Genomic DNA, 16,960 nt, shown 5'->3' with positions numbered 1-16,960 from the left:
GGTCAGTATTTTTTATAGAAGTAGAATTAAAATGTGCGCCTTTTACATGAAGATTCGTTGCTTGAGCTTATTCATTTGTGCATGCTGAGATCACGGCTATAAATTGCAAATACATGTGTGAAGCGTGAGGAAATGCAGATTGCTTGCTTCCCAGGAAAGAAATTTTTCCATCCCTAGCTTTGTATATACTGTATGTTCCCCAAAAAATTCCAATCAGACTTTCCGCAATGATAACTTCAAAATAGTGAATCAATCAAATGCTATTTCAAGGTATGAAACTATAACTTATTACCTACATCTTACAGAAAACCCTGTCCAATTTGTTTCAGTGGTCAAAGAGAAATGAGGATCTTTGTAGAGCATGTCAGGAATCCCTTCCCTCCAAGTTTTGTCCGTTGTGTTCAGAGTTCCAAGAGCATCCAATTGCTGAACGTGGAAGAAACGGACCCATGACATGTATGATGTTTCCAACATTCCACAGTTCAACTTTCAAGTTTCAAGTTTATTTCCACAAATTCAGTTGAAACATACAGAGAGACAAAAAAATCAAAATATACGTATACACAAACCAAAATTATTTCAGGTTAGTACATACAAGTACTCATAATTGTGTGTGATGGAGATTGACATAAGTTTTTTCTCTCTGACCATATCCAAATTGAATAGGGTTTTCTGCAAAGTGTAGGTAAAAAGTTAATAATTTCATTCCCTGAAATAGCATTCAGATTGTTTCATCATTTTGAAAGTTATCAATGTGGAAATCTGGTTTTTTTTTTTTTTTTTTTTGGATGTACTGTACAGCTGAATCTACTTTGAATGTTTGGTTGAGTAATAAAAGACATTGTCTTATTTTTGTATACATGTAGTTTTTCTTTTGTTCAAATGTGGTCTAAAACTTGTCTTTATAGTTGTCTTCTGTTTTTCTGTAGAACACCCGTATATGTATTAATCAAATCAATTCAAACGCTACATGTCTGAATTGCTATGGTATTACTGTGACCTAATGCCAGTACAAATTTGATATACAAAACTTGTAGATGTACAATGTACTTTCCATGAAGCCAGTATGGATACTGTACAATAAAGTCAGAGCATTGTACGTTGTATTTGTTACCTCTGTGTCAATTATTTCATTGCAGAGAGGGTGTTATTGTCTGTGGTTCTTGTTACCTCCGCCAAGGGAGGAGGTTATGTTTTCGTTACTGTTGGTTGGTTTGTTAGTTAGTTAGTTAGTTTGTCCGTGTGCAAAATAACTCAAAAAGTAGTGAACGGATTTGGATGAAACTTGCAGCAAAGGTTTAGAATGATACAAGTAACAGATGATAAAATTTTGGTAGTGATCCGAGAATTTTTGGGGAATTTATGAAGGATTTTTGATATTTTGGCAGGTATATGCGGTCAATGAACTTGGAAGTTCAGGCTGCGCGTATTGAGGTTTGCATGCGCGCACTTAAGTGCCTGCTCTAGTTTCTGCTAGGGCGAGGCGTGCCATGCAGCTGAGGGTTTATGACGTAACAAAGGCTTCTATATTGGGAAATCGGGCAACTTTCAGCACACGTGTCACAATGCTGTAAGTACGTATGGGTGGAAATCACTGATATCTCTATGGAAGAACAAGATCAGTGGTGGAAATGAGCTGCATGCTTGGCGGAGGTCTGCGCTCTCAGAATGCTTTTCTAATTTTACAATGAATACAGATTTACTAATGTGGGATAACAAACATGACACAAATGTATTGGAGAAGAAGAGTGAAGATTTCTTGTATGAATGTGTTTCGCTGATACGACAGGAGTATGTGTACTGTGCATTTCCACAAGAAAGTTGCTCTGAATGAAAACCATCGCATCAGTCTCAACTCGGTTCACAGTAGGGTCGAGACTAAATGTGCAGGGCTGTTCAATGTTAGTCAGCTCTGTGCAAGTTTAATCCATCAGGATGGAACATACATGTATGCTTATAGACGTAGAGCAATAAGTATTTTGATTTAAAGGGGAATTCCAGATGATTTTCATAATTTCAAATCATGTCGTACATAAATTGAGTGTCATGTATAGATTTGTGGAATTCATTCTGGTCCCTGAGCAGATAAACCAATACTCTGAAAATCAAAAACAAATTACAGTGAATAAGGATGATGACATACAAGACTCGTATATTCCAGTAATGTAGCAATATAATGTCATTATAATACCACTTGCTTAACAACTTCACCATGTAGAATTTATGCATGCCTCTTTTTTTTTTTTTTTTTTTTTTGCTCTGCTTCCATGAACATCCAATCCTGCATTCTTTTGTGAAGCTGGTATGCTCATCCTTGTTCACTGTGATTTGTTATAAATTGTGAAATTTTTCTTTATTCCGCAACCTAATCACTAAAAATTCTGTAACTCTGTACATTGTACCCAGTACAATCAATTTATAGTGTAGATATTCAAATGAAAGAATTCTGAAAATCATCCATTTTTTAATAATTTAATAAATGGTTTGTATTTTGGACCGAGAATTTACTCCATGTATGACTTGTGTGACTTTAATCGAGTTAGTGTTGACTGTAGGTATGATATTGACTGTAACTTCTCTAGCATTGAAAACTGTTGCATGCAGAGAAAAAATGAAATGTGCATGATTTGCTCTGTTGTTAATAGAATCCTGCCAGTGTTGAATACACTGTACTAAGATCCCCACTAGAGCAACGCACAAGGACTACTGTTTTATTATGTGTGCTTCTTTTGCTTGCAACACTTACAGATACAATGTACATGTACACTGTACATACTATTTATGATACATGTACATTGTACAGCTTTACAAGGAACCCTATAGAGGTATTGAATGGAGAAAATAAGACCAAGCAAGGAGTTTGGATTGATTTTCAATCAAGGCCCAAGTCATCCTTGCTGCAATTTAGTCTCGGGTCGCAAAAGGAAACCTAAGAACAGCGTATGCCGCTATTCCTTCAGATCCTTATTTTGTTTTTTGGTACAAGTGACATAAAAACTGACTTTCCAGAAAAAGAAAAAGAAAGAAAGAAAACTTGATACACATTGACATGTTCTCAGTCTAATCTGCTGAACAACATGCAAGGGAATCAATCGTTCATATCAGGTTCATAATTTCTTGAAAATGTCCTCTCTTTATTGGTACTTAATTCATATATGGTAATAATAAAACAATACATGTGGTAATGAGTTTATAAATCGTAAGATTTTTGCAAATGACACCTTTACTCGTCCTCCAAGAAAAATAAAAGGGAGGAAAATAACAAAATATAGGTTAACATATTAAGAGTAAAACTCGGCATTGGATGACATTAGCATTATCACAAATAGAAACTCGGCATGATTACAGCAATACTTTTCTCTGCGGTTGCTTGAATTGGGTGATACTGTTCTCAAACAACTCGCCATGTTTATTCCTTGTGTTTTCTTGTTGAGCCGTCCCAAAATATGAAACATGTCACTTCAAAACCTACAAAATAAAATCTATTAAATCTGCAGCTAATTCATAGAATTTAAAAAGCAAAGAGAAACCCCTACAATAGTGAAAGGTGCTCATACACAAAAGCCACACCAAAAGAGGGTTTGTTTGCCAGAGTGAAATCATCCACTGCACTTGTAATGACATTTGCCATATCTTCTTCTTCAATAGTTGGCAAGCTTATTTTTTTTCTCTCTCACTAATTCTAACAAACTATTTACGAAAAGAAAAGAAAAAAAAATCAAATGGGAATTCACATGTTTGCAAACACTGAAATCATATGTGGCCTGCATACATCGTTAATTTAAACCATCAATCTCAACTGCAATGAAGACAAGAATAGAATAACATCTTCATCGGGAAAGTTCGGCTCCACTGCATTGATTACACTCTTTCAAAATATTGAAATTTTGATTACAACCTATGCAGATGCATCTTCACTTGCATAAAGATCAGTTGTCAAATGAAAGAGCCTAAAACCATGATGTCATGACAAGCTACTACACAAGAAAGTTGAATTCATTGAAAAATCTCGCAACACTTGTGACTGGAGTTAAATCACTCCTATTCATGGAAGGATTACCTGTGCATACCAACATTTTACGTCACCTGGTTTCATTTGTGTTATCCCTGAACAATGTTAAGTTAGATATGTCTCGACTTTCAAAGCTATCACACTCACTCAAGCAGTTGCGAGTACCTATGAATCTTCCAGTAATTTCATTAATATTCCATGTTCCTAGCAGCACGAATGCAATACTGGGTTTCCTCTTGTGAAAAATGGACTGCTTCCACACAGAAACATGAATACACCAGTAAAAACATATCTTGCCACAACCTCTTGACTCCTTTTGAGGTCTGACGTGTTCTGATTCAATTATGGAGTGTTGTGTCATGAATTCCATTGATCTACAGGTCAAGCTTGCTGAACTCGATACATTTGACAGCACATTTAATATTTTCACCTTGTCTAAATTTTTTTTTTCCCTCTCAAGATCTAGAGGAGCAGAGCAAACTTGTACAGATTCACAACATGACATTCACATTACATATCTTTGTGCTCATTACAGCATATTTCATTTAACATTCCAATGTGAGCAGAACTGTTTAAGTGTTAAATTTTCTGATTCCTTCTAGGCCGGACAAAGCAACACAAGCATTCTAATAATCAATGCCGCTGCAGGAAACATTGATTCCAAAATAAGCCTGTGCAGATTGAACAAGGTAAACAACACAAATTTGAAGTATTTGCATAATGTCTTTTGAGTCTACAACAAACAAAAACTTAATTGAATTTGATATTAAGCTCAGGACAGGTGGTGTACTGACAGAATAGGAGCAACTCTCTTGCTAAGAATTGATTTACTAGGCGGTAATGCAATATTTGAGGAAAAATAAAATGATACAGAAATTGATTGCTTTGATGCTGCCAGATGTAATCATGCATTTCCACATGCGATGGCCTAAACTGCTTTCATTTACAGACACGAGTATGATTGCAAATTCAAAGTGAACAGTCCAGCATCGGTATTAAAGTATAAAACATACCATATACACATGTGATATTTATACAGCATTACCTACTTACTTTGAAATTTGCTGAAACATAATTCTCAGGATAAGAGATTGAAGAGAGACTTTCTTTTTTTTTTTTTCTTTTACCATGCTCATCCCGAATAACTTACACTGCACATCCACCAACAGTATTTCGCCCATTGTAAAATAAAGCTATCCGTGTGGAACGAAGAACCCTTATTCCAAACACGTTCACAGATTGTTATATAATTTTAAAGCATGTCTGGAAAGTCTGTATCACACATGCACATATTTCAAGTCTTTGTTCTGACTGATGGGCCTCCCCACTTCATTGGAAGTGGTGTCCAGAATATTTCACACAGCTCATGTGGTGTCCAGAATATTTCACACAGCTCATGTATGATTACTTCTACAGCAAATCATGGACAAAAGCGCAATGAATTTTGATACATCCTACTTTGGTTCTGGCCCTAAACAGTCCCCATTTTGATGCTGTGCAGTTGTGGTTTATGAATACCCCAGCATGATGCCACATGGGCTCTCTGTTCTGACAAAGGTGATACAGCGTATCTCACAAATTTACACGAATGTTATTTTTATTCAATTCTGTAATTTTTTTTTTTCTCTGAAGTATACTTCGAAAGTTAGCCTGATAAAACATGGGCTACTGGTTTCGAAAGTCATTTCTACGTAGCTGATGATATGAATCCTAGCATGTATCAAACAACCCTGTGTGAAGAGCTGAAAATTTTGCAATGATTCAAAAGAGCTATGAACTGTCAAAAAGCCATCCACATGGCTCCTCAAGTGTCTGTCAAAGATTACCCACCAGAATCTCAGCAAAATTTTCATCCCATCATCGGCTGTGTAATTCCATGCCCCACATTTAAAACGGGGGGCTATAGTAATGCTTTTAATACAGTTTCATTGACATTAAGACATTATCTCGTAGAACACCCCTCACTAGCTCTGCCAATATCAACAAGGCAAGTTTTACTCTCACTCTCTCTCTTTCTCTCCCTCACTCTCTCCTTTCGGAAATCTCTTAATGGGTTTTACTTTGAAGATATTGGCATGGCATCTGCGAGGTCACACAAACCGTTTGGAGCGAACTCATCTGGAGCAGCAAGGCAGCTGGCCACAAGCACATCTCCGTCTACCCTCGATTATCACGTTTCTAAATGGCTTGCGCACTCGGCCTTCCTTTCGCCAGCCCTTGACGATCTTGCATTTGGAACCTCGGAATGAAACGTTCAGTATTCCCTCTTAAATACTATTCGTGTCCACAATTTGTCTATTCTTTTTTTCTCGGTGTTGCTGCTGTTTGCCGTTGCCGCCGAAACAGCACCCTCGTGGCTTAGAGGTACTGTCCTAGCCACCTGAAGCCCTCTCCGTAGCCTTGCTTCTTCAGGACGCTGCACATGAAGAGTTCCAGGGGACGGCCTGGAAGCTCTCTCTGCGGAACCTTCCCCTAGGATCACAAGAACAATGGCAATGTGATAAAACCACAAATCTCCAGTTAAAGGGATGGTACAGTATTGGTGGAGACGAGAATTGGGCTTTTAACTTTTTGCGAGATACCAAGAAAACACTTATGAAATAGTACAGAGCATACCATTTTAAGAGGAATTCAAAGTTCATTTGGTGAAAATTGGGTTGGAATGATTGAAATATCCAAAAACAAAGTAAAACAAAGCAATCATAATAAAATGTGGGTCCCACACTATGTTAGAATCGTTTTGGATATCTCAGCCATTTCAAAACCAATCTTTGTCAAATAAACTTTGACATCATTGTGGACAACAATATAAAGAAAATATACAGAGAACTTCACAAAATTTAATTTTTCATGAAAAGCACACATTCCATTGAATTGTTACGACAAATGTCATGGGTAATATTCTTCCAGCTTTTTGTGTGAGTCAAGTGCTCTCTCTCACTATGGTAGAAAAGTGAAAAATTTGTTGAAGTTTGTTTATATTTTTTTTATTCTGTTGTCCATACCGACGTCATGAAGTGTTGCAGTCTCCTTATCCAGTGGTGACTGCACCTTAACTTTTAAAATGTGTAACTTTTGAATCAACTGTCCAAGTTTCCTCAAACTTTCGCTGATGCGTTCCACTAATATTGCTGCTTTCACTCAAACCAAATCTATATTTGGGTTTCCATTTCCTCTTAAGTCTCAAAGAACTTTATAAATAGAAAACTTACGAACAAGATGCCTCTGGCAACATCACATGACGAGGACTGAGAAAAAAAACAAAACAACAACAACAAACCCTCAAACATTCCATTACTTCTTATTATCATCAGAAGAGATAAATGCCTACATATTTCTTTCCTTAGCTTGACTCTGATGAACACATGATATGAAAGACTTATCCTTGACAAGGCTATTATCATTTGGTGTCAAATTGTTCATCACATTATGCAGAGGATATAATATTTATCAAATCCATGGGGGCAAATTTGTGGGTGAATGACTCAATTTTACCTTTCCAGTTGTCTGGCCTGTGAGACCCATCTGATACCTTAGCTCCTCCTCACTAGCTGCTCCTGGTAAGTCAATCTTATTTCCGAGCACCAGGATGGGCGCGTTAGCCACCATCTCGTCTGTCATTAAACTCTGCACACAACAGACAGACGGATATGTTGGTAAGTGAAGATCAGAGGATACAACACATAGGTCATAGTAAATAATGGATCAATAAATCATTATAATCATCAATTTTTCTTCATCACTATCATCACCATCACCATCATCATCATCATCACCACCACCACCATCATCACCATCATCATCATCATCATCACAACACACACATCAAACATCAATAGTGTCTCTGGCAATGCTTTGTGGTAGTGGCATAAATACTGTTTCCTGATTTGTCAGAAGCAAAATCATTCAGAAATCTGTAAAAATGCATTACTTTTGAATCAATTGTCCAATTTCCGTCAAATTTTACTATGTGTTCCACTAATATTGCTGCATTTACTAAATGCGCATGTATAGTTGCTGCATTTACTAAATAGGCATGTATAGTTGCTGCATTTACTAAATGCGCATGTATAGTTGGGTTTCATTTCCTTTTAATGACACTGTCGATGTTTGCATTATGTACACCTCTAAACCAGTGCTGCCAACATTACTCCATCCAAATCAGGAAGATTCAAGGAGCAATCAAGGAGATAATTGCATATTACATGCACTTTGATAGAAAAAAAAAGTTTTCACATGTGACTGCAAATCCTTCTGTGTGAGCACGCTCAAACCTTGCACACTTTCCCGAGAAACATTTTTGAAGTTCTCAACTGTTCTGAAAGTAATTTTGGCAACCTCATGTTTCAGTTAGGCTCCTCTGGAAGGATCACACACACTTACATCTAACTCTGTCTTTGCCTCTGCAAACCTCTCCCTCTCTGCAGCATCCACAAGGAACACGATGCCCTCCACGGCGGGCAGATACTTCTTCCACACCTTCCTGGCTTGTAAGTGACCACCAAGGTCAAAGGTTGTGAATGTGACCCCATCGATCCTCAACTCTTCTGATGCTGTGGGTGGAATGTTAACATTGACAACATTAACATAAAACACATGAAATCAAATCTGAAAGTATTCAAAGAATATACAAATTGGAGTCCATACGAAAGATTCTGATTGGTTAAATGCTGCAAGCCAAATACATGTACATTGTGATTTCAAAGCTGCATGGCTTCAATTGGATGCGGTGTAAGACCAGAACATTCAAACTTTTAGTTTCGACATTCAAACATCAGACACAGCTCGGCGGCGGACAGTTTCTAATCCGAACATCTCAACCTTGTTTACACATCCAAAGCAAAATAAAAGAATAGCGTGGAGGAGACAGATTATCTACAGCATAAAACATCACACATGTAGTTTCTTTGAGCCACAAAGAATGGGCATATTATTCGTGCTAATTTATGCATCGCCTCTTCAGTTCACAACAGAAGGATGGTTACACAAGGCAGAATGACACTTGCATTCCAAACAGGTTCAGTGACTCAAAACTGGTCAGTACTTGGGCATCCTCAAAGGGAGATTGTTCACACATAGAAAATAAAAGGGAGTCGGGGGATCTTTGATATATCCTCGTATGAAACAAGGGTGAATGAAATTCCATGAGAGATTGGTATTCAACAAATTTTTGCCCACAGGGACAGTCAAGCTAGTAAAAGACAGAGCCAAATCTGCTCAAAATTCATTAAACAGCAATCTCTTCAGAGTTTTATTCACCCTTGCCTCTACCTCTATTATGTATTCGACACAATGATAACTTTAGAAATGATGAATCACTCCGAATACAATTTCAGGGTATGAAACTATATCTCATTGCCCACATTTTACAGAAAACCACATTCAATTTGCTTCAGTGGTCAAAGAGAAATGAGGAATCTTGTAGAGCATGTCAGGAATCTCTTCCCTCCAAGTTCTGTCTATTGTGTTTACACATTAATATGCAGTTCCAAGAGCATCCAAATGCTAAACTTGAAAGAATCAGACTCATGACATGCTTTACAACAATCCATATTTCTCTGTGATCGCTTAACCAAATTTAATGGGGGTTGCTGCAAAATAGAGCTCAGATGTTATATTTTAAGACCCTGAAGTAGCATTTGGACAGTTTAATCATATTGGGTGATATCAATGCGAAAATCCAATTGTAATTATTTTGGGGACATACTGTATACCTAAGAAAGACAAAGAGTTGATTATCACCAATAATTGACTTACTTGGATGTAATGTGGGGACATGCTGAGCCATTCTGTCATCTTTCAGGACTGATAGAAGGGTCGTCTTGCCGGCGTTGTCTAGACCGAGAAATACTAGTCTGCCTGATTTGCCCCATAGTCCTGTCATTGATGGTAAAAAAGTGTAGAAATTTCTAATTGTTGATGATATGACACAATGGACAGAGATGAGAATATGACATGCAGCAAATACCCATTTGGGTTTGTGGTAATTTCTCCATGACAACAAAGGTCACAAGGCTTGGCACAAAATCACACATTATCTTTATTTCAGTTGGTTCTGACTGTCTTCTTTTTTCAGTCAACTTTTTTCCCCTTCTGATTCATGCAACCTTCTGGATTGTCAGTTACCCATATACATGTACTTGTATATAACTTTTAAGGGTATGTATAGTTCAACATGAACACATAACTTCATACCCACAGTAAATGGAATACATTTAGACCAGTAACATATAATTCCCCCTAAAATCATCAACTCTTTATTGCCTTGTTTAACAAATATTTTGCAGGGGGGGGGGGGGGGAGGAGATGGGCAAAAAAGAAAAAGAAAAAGGCACAGTGTACTTGTAGCACACAAAGTTCAGTTAAATGTTTCAGAGCACATGGAATTGAAAGAAAAAAAAAAATGAATTTGAAGCAGACTTCTCATCAAGTGTTATTCTCGACAGGATTTTTGCTGAAAAGAAACTTTTACCAGCATATGACTGCAACATATGCACATAAAGGTTATGAGCAAGTTCTGCAATGTTTACTCAGCCTCATCACTGGACTCCAGTAGGATAGAGATGATCATAAAATCTCACTTGTTTTTTCCAATAAATGATGCTTTTTGACCTCACTTGAACAAATTACAGCAAATACTGCAGAACCTGAACAGCAAAATTAATGTTTCAGGTAAACAGTATGATGTTGTATTCCTAACCAAAACTAGGTTTTACGTCCATGGTTAAAAGTAGGACATGATAGACTTTCTTAAACTTTAAGCTGTTCATAAAACAAAATGCCTATAACAAGCTATGTGCATAAGAGTAGCAAAAGCTGGATGACTGCAACTTTAACCTACAAGTTGTACACGAACTGTAGCAACTAAAATCAGTTATTTAAATAGTAACTAGCTTGAGGACCTCACCATTCAGCCCAAATCTGTCAACAAGTCTGCCAGAAGAAGTAATGTTCATGTATGCACAAAATAAGAAACACTGAAACAAACACTGAAATTCTAACATTACTTAATGATGTAATAAGCTGTCCTTTTCTTAGAACAAGGAGGTCATAGCCATTTTTGCACAAGGTTGACATTTTGACACGGAGGCTATCATAGCAGTACACTAATGCCTGTCCATTCACTCTGCTGGTGCATCAGATGGCGATATTTTTGTGTGTTGCTGAATTTGCAGCTCAACAGTGATTCACCAAATCTGCAAAAGTAACAGCTTTCATAGTACGGTACTTTACTAAAACTCCAACGGTCTCTCCTTACCTAAACTTGTGAGCAGTGATGTGAAGGTGTCGACAATATAGTTCCATATATAACTCATCTTCTGTGAATATCTATTTACAGACCTCTGGAAATCCTGTAAAATGAATAGAAATATCAGTTCTCAACATTAGAAAAACAATATCATGCTAGCATTCATAAAGTATTAATCCAAGGAGTCTATTAACATAGGAAAATGACCTCTTTCATTAAATCACCAAGTCAAGGAATATGTCACACTGTCTGACCACCACAACAACATATCGGTATTTCCGAAGATACTACTGTATACTGGAGTAACTTACAGCTTGAGGCGATACCTTTAATAGGCAATATTGAGCAAATTCATAATTTCTGAATGCTGAATGCGAAGGCACCACTTCAGTGTTTGTCTGTTGTTGTTTTTTTTTTTCAACCAACTTGTGTATGGTCGTACAACAGCCAAATGATATCAGCTGAGTTTCTCCCTTCCCTCTTCCCAACCTTCTGCAACCTTCCTCACAGACTGAGCCATATCTGATCATCATGACCACCAATGCTGCTGTATTCTCAATACAACTGCATATCAGGCTCAGTTGCTTGACAGAACACCAATGATCCATACTTTCACTCACACAATCGAGGGGATGATTACAATGGAGATGCTGCCATCATGGACTGTGTGATCCTAAACCGACATAGGTTATCAATCAAGTTCTAGCATTGACTCATGTGAAAGAACTTAAAAAAGACAGTGCTTTATATTTCTCTGATCCTTCATTGATCCGATCCTTCATTTTTCCGATCCTCACACCCATTCTCCCGATAACATACATTTGTGTGGTGTTGGCTAACACAGCAATTTCAGCTGTAAATTGTGTGATCTGGTGCATACAGAATGTAATACAGTATTCGGACTTCTTCCGATATAAAGGAAAATTGTCCCTGACTAGGCCATCATAAATCTATGTTTTATGTTGCCGTTTTTGTGAGACATGTAAAAAATCTTGTCTGGCGTGTTGAGTGTGAGAATGGCCAATGAGGCACGAGTCTCATGCCTGATGTACTGTACAAGCTGAAATTTTCAGTGGTTTTATTTTCGTGAATTCCGTGAATCGCCTTTGAACCGCAAAAATAACAACACGCAAAAATAACAATGTGCAAATATGTAAGTTCAGTTAGACCCTCGGAACCACAAAATTAACAACACGTGAAAATGTCCTTCAAGTAGCAATTCGCGAAAATTGCAGCTCGTACAGTATAAGACTTGGTAGGGCTGTATTTCATGCACGTAAGTGTGCAGAACTTTCGAGATGGCAGTGTCATCACATAGTATCCACCCCCGGGAATACCATTTATGAGGTCGACGTGTCCAGTATATTCAGTTTGTTTTATCCAAACTCTTGTTGTATCTGTCATAAATTACACTAAAACCAACAAATGCGCACTGTACTGTGTGAACAGCAGCAGCATCTGTCGTCGAGTGGGATTGAGATTTAGAAGATGATGTGTAGACAATGTGTTAAAGATTAATCAACATGTGTACACTAAATGAAAAGCAGTTCCCATGGCTATTTGCGACACGACTGTCAAATCTAAAAAATTTGCCAAGCATGAAGAATAACATGAATGTATCACTAGAATAAATACTAGGTCTACTTGTTTTGATGTTAGATCAAAGCAGTTTCTGTCCCATTCCCTGGTTTTCATTTAGTTATGTTAATATTGTTGTGCAATGCGTATCTACCACTCGGGTCAGAGTTCTACCAAAGCATGTCTATAGTGCGAGCCTATACTATATAGAGTTTCTAGAGTGTCTATTTTTACAGTGTAGCCTAAGGTAATAATGTTTCATGTTTCATGTTCCGGGTTTACTCAAAGTGTTTGGATAAAAGAGCCTGCAGCCGGTAAACGAGATGAGTAGCCATAGACCAATTCTAGGTTCTGACAATCTAGATAGTCCTAGACCCCTCTATAATGGGAATCCCATGCCCTGTAGACCACCTAAATTTACTGTAAAAGTGGATATTTTCGCACGACTTATCAAATTTATTTGCGCTCCGCCAGGTATTTATTACTAAGAATAAGATAAGTTTCGCCTGTTTTTAATTCCACAGAATCAAGACATCAACTAGTTACTGGAACATCATTTCATGTCAAGCAAAAATATTTGCGTGCTTTTATTTTTGCGCTAGAAGGGTCTAGAGATCTGAGTTTCTGGTTGCGCAAAATACAAAACACGCAAAAATTTTTAAAGGCAGTTCTTTTTTTCATTCAAATTTATCAGCACCCACACCGAAGTTCGACCATGTAGAAACCCCCTAACGTTACAAAAGCAGAAGTTTTTACATGTATTGTATTTGTAACGTAGTCGTTACAGAGCCAGGTGGTCAAATTTTGGATGGCATTGAGCCATTGGCATTATAGTTGATTTGCTAGATCCAAGTTAGCTAGCTATGCCATTTAATGGGTAGCTTGCGCTACACGCTACTTGGTACTGAAATTCACATGGTCATACTCATACTATCTATAGCGCTAACCGCTACAAAATAGGCACGATGCCATTATGATGGGTAAACTTAATTAAATCTAATTTTATCCTCCGCATAAAAAACAGGCCCGACAAACCACAGAACCAAATGACTGACACTCCAGTCGACTGCTGTGCAAACTATTCTGACAAACAAAACTAATTTTATTAAAGTTAATTAGGATTTCTACAGCCATTAAACTTACAGGATTATACAGGAAAGGAAGTGATCACTGACTGACGCTTCAGTTCGGGAAACCCACTCACAAGGGGGGCCCCTCCTTATAAGTAACCCGTCCCCCTTATAAGTAACCCCGTCCCCCTTATAAGTAACCCCCGGGGCACCCCTTATAAGGAGTCTCCACGCTTTTTTGCAATGCAACGCGAAAATGAAAGGACTGCGGCAATTCGCTTGATTATGACCCATAAAGCTTCACAAGTTTCCTAGTTACTCACGAAATTTGAGCAAAATCGGTTCGAGGCATCATATCTAAAATCATGAATTTAAATGCGATGTCAAACGACCCATGCGAATGCTGAAATGCGAGCGATTACTGGCGTGAGTGTCGCCAGGCGCGGCGGCGCGGCAATGCTTGAGTGCAGACGTGGCGACCGAGTACGGAGACTTTCGTACTCAGTCGCCACGTCTGCACTCAAGCATTGCCGCGCCGCCGCGCCTGGCGACACTCACGCCAGTAATCGCTTGCATTTCAGCATTCGCATGGGTCGTTTGACATCGCATTTAAATCCATGATTTTAGATATGATGCCTCGAACCGATTTTGCTCAAATTTCGTAACTAGGAAACTTGTGAAGCTTTATGGACATAATCAAGCGAATTGCCGCAGTCCTTTCATTTTCGCGTTGCATTGCAAAAAAGCGTGGAGACTCCTTATAAGGGGTGCCCCGGGGGTTACTTATAAGGGGGACGGGGTTACTTATAAGGGGGACGGGTTACTTATAAGAAGGGGCCCCCCTTGTGAGTGGGTTTCCCGAACTGGCTTTGCTGCGTAAGTGCATTTCACGTTCATCACCCATCATCAGATACGTAACACATATTACTGCGAACATGTTAAGAACAGTTGAATTTTTAGTAAATTTACAAAACAGTTCACATCAGATCAAGGCTCAAGGCCCAAGAAGGGCAAGCACCGCGGTACCGCAATCATCATCATCAGTGACAGTGTCACCACCACCACTGCACTGCACTGCACTGCGTGATAACAGAGTGCAATGCAATGCCAATGAATGCGATCTCCATCCAAACAACACGGACGGAGCGAAAAAAAGACCGGCGAACAAAAAATGAGGATCACGGCGCCTTAATCTCAATCTGTATTTTCTCCCTAAATATTAATCAGAAAATCCATTACAGTTTATAGTACACGACTTACTATTTCAAAACCCAGTAATTACCCAGTAATTACTTCGGTGGAGAATTTTGCGTCATTCATCCACGGGACACCGTCACGTTAGTCTACGTCTACGTACACAACTTGACAGGAACTAGCAATATGGATGCAGTTGATGGTGACGTCATCACCAGTCCGACGATTTATATTACATGACATGTCATTGGACCATTTTGCCCTTAGTTCCCTGTGGCAGACTACAAGTGTGAACTGTCGCCGTTCAAGTTATTTTGATGTCGTAACTTTTTTCTTGAAGACGAGGAATAAAATATTACACAATTATTCATTTTCAATAAATTTATGCATTACTCGAGTAAAAACTAAGCCAATTCGGCTTGATCTAGCACATAGGACATGAGTAGTATAACACGTATAGAGGAGAAGGGAGACTTACGCCTTATCCAATCAGTGTGCCTGATAATTGTCCAGTGCAGCCATTGGCACAAAGTTCATTCAACTGTGAGAAATGGCGCCGCACCTATGTTTTAGACGGTAGTCATTATGGCGTTGGTTAATGTATTGCGCAATTAACCAGAGCTGTCACAACGGAAAATACTATAGCAGTACACTATAACTGCACGTAAAAAGAGATCGCAGTGTTTGATCGGATTGAATCATACCCAACAGGTCAGGATACGATTTTAGCAAATTTCGACAAGACTCCTAAATCCGTATCCGTCTGAAAATGACAGGAAAATCTTCTTGATTTGTTTGTGAATACCAATTCGTCTATCCCACTGAGATCAACTTCCCTCTTTACTAATAGGCGATTCAATATATTACTTAATGATCTACTATATGGTCAGTGGTAAATTATTTGTTCGCGTAAAAGAAGCTGCTGCTCAACTTTTCATATCGTTATATCACATATTGCAAGTTAAATAAACCCAATCATTTTTGTGACACGTGTCACTCACGCTAAAGATAATTAATATGATAATTGACCACGATTCAAAGAACATAACCTGACAATGACGAAACAATAGAAATAACATGAAAAATAATTTCGCGTAACAATTATCATTGTCGAGGCTGGTTCATACCCAGTGGGAAGAGTGAGCTTAAAGTTAATAGGAAAATACGTTTTCTCCTGTTCTTTTGATCTCAGCGCCATCAGTCGACCTCTTATTAAAGTATTGTTCATATAGTGTTCAAATTGATTCTTTAGGGTAAAATAAAACGAAGAGGGTGGCAGAATTTCCATAAAGCCTTGACATTAATACGCATTGCAGTCATAACACCCTGGTCTAAACAAACAAGAACTGCAGTGTATATGTAAACAAACGAAATAAAAAACTAGACTTGGAATTTGTCAAGACTGACAAATTAGGTGATCCGATTTTTTTTAATCAATGATTCGAGTCCTGATCGCAATAGGCATGACCATATAGGTTTCATCTGTGTTTAGAGACATTGGACGTGTGATATTTGGATTCTCATTTAGAAAAGAGAGTTAGGTCTGCTATCTCTGTTACCAAATTCGGTATACACTATAAAGAAGATACAGAATGAAGTATATTTGACCATTGACCCAACTTTGCACAGCCAAGATGGCATCTGACCAAAAAGTGGTTATTTTGTGAAATGATTCTTGTAACATGGCCTTTGCGTGTGTAAAATATGGGAAAGATAGGACATGTATTCACCAAGATACAGGTTAAAACATTTATGACCTTTGACCCTAATTTACATACCCAAGATGGTGTCTGATCAAGTAGTTGTTATTTTATGAAATAATGTACGTGACATAAACTAAACATGTGCCAAATATGG

The 16,960-nt window shown here is 38.1% G+C and overlaps 1 protein-coding gene across 1 annotated transcript; it reads right to left on the bottom strand.

Moving 5' to 3' along the window:
- Positions 1-3,131: 3,131 nt before the first annotated feature.
- LOC139727456 (small COPII coat GTPase SAR1B-like) lies at positions 3,132-15,257 on the bottom strand. Its single transcript, XM_071638427.1, has 6 exons — positions 15,170-15,257; positions 11,271-11,364; positions 9,770-9,889; positions 8,396-8,565; positions 7,508-7,639; positions 3,132-6,484 (listed from the first exon to the last, which is right to left on the bottom strand). The coding sequence occupies exons 2-6, from the start codon at positions 11,326-11,328 to the stop codon at positions 6,371-6,373; spliced, it is 594 nt and encodes a 197-aa protein (XP_071494528.1). The 5' UTR covers positions 11,329-11,364; positions 15,170-15,257; the 3' UTR covers positions 3,132-6,370.
- Between the last annotated feature and the right edge of the window lie 1,703 nt (positions 15,258-16,960).

The sequence above is a fragment of the Diadema antillarum genome, unplaced genomic scaffold, assembly GCF_040938485.1.
Source record: "Diadema antillarum isolate AM-2024a unplaced genomic scaffold, OU_Dant_1.0 seq00000131_RagTag, whole genome shotgun sequence".
Classification (NCBI taxonomy): Eukaryota; Metazoa; Echinodermata; class Echinoidea; order Diadematoida; family Diadematidae; genus Diadema; species Diadema antillarum.
The sequence above is the reverse complement of the archived record's forward strand: the minus strand, read 5'-3'. Positions and strand labels throughout refer to the sequence as shown.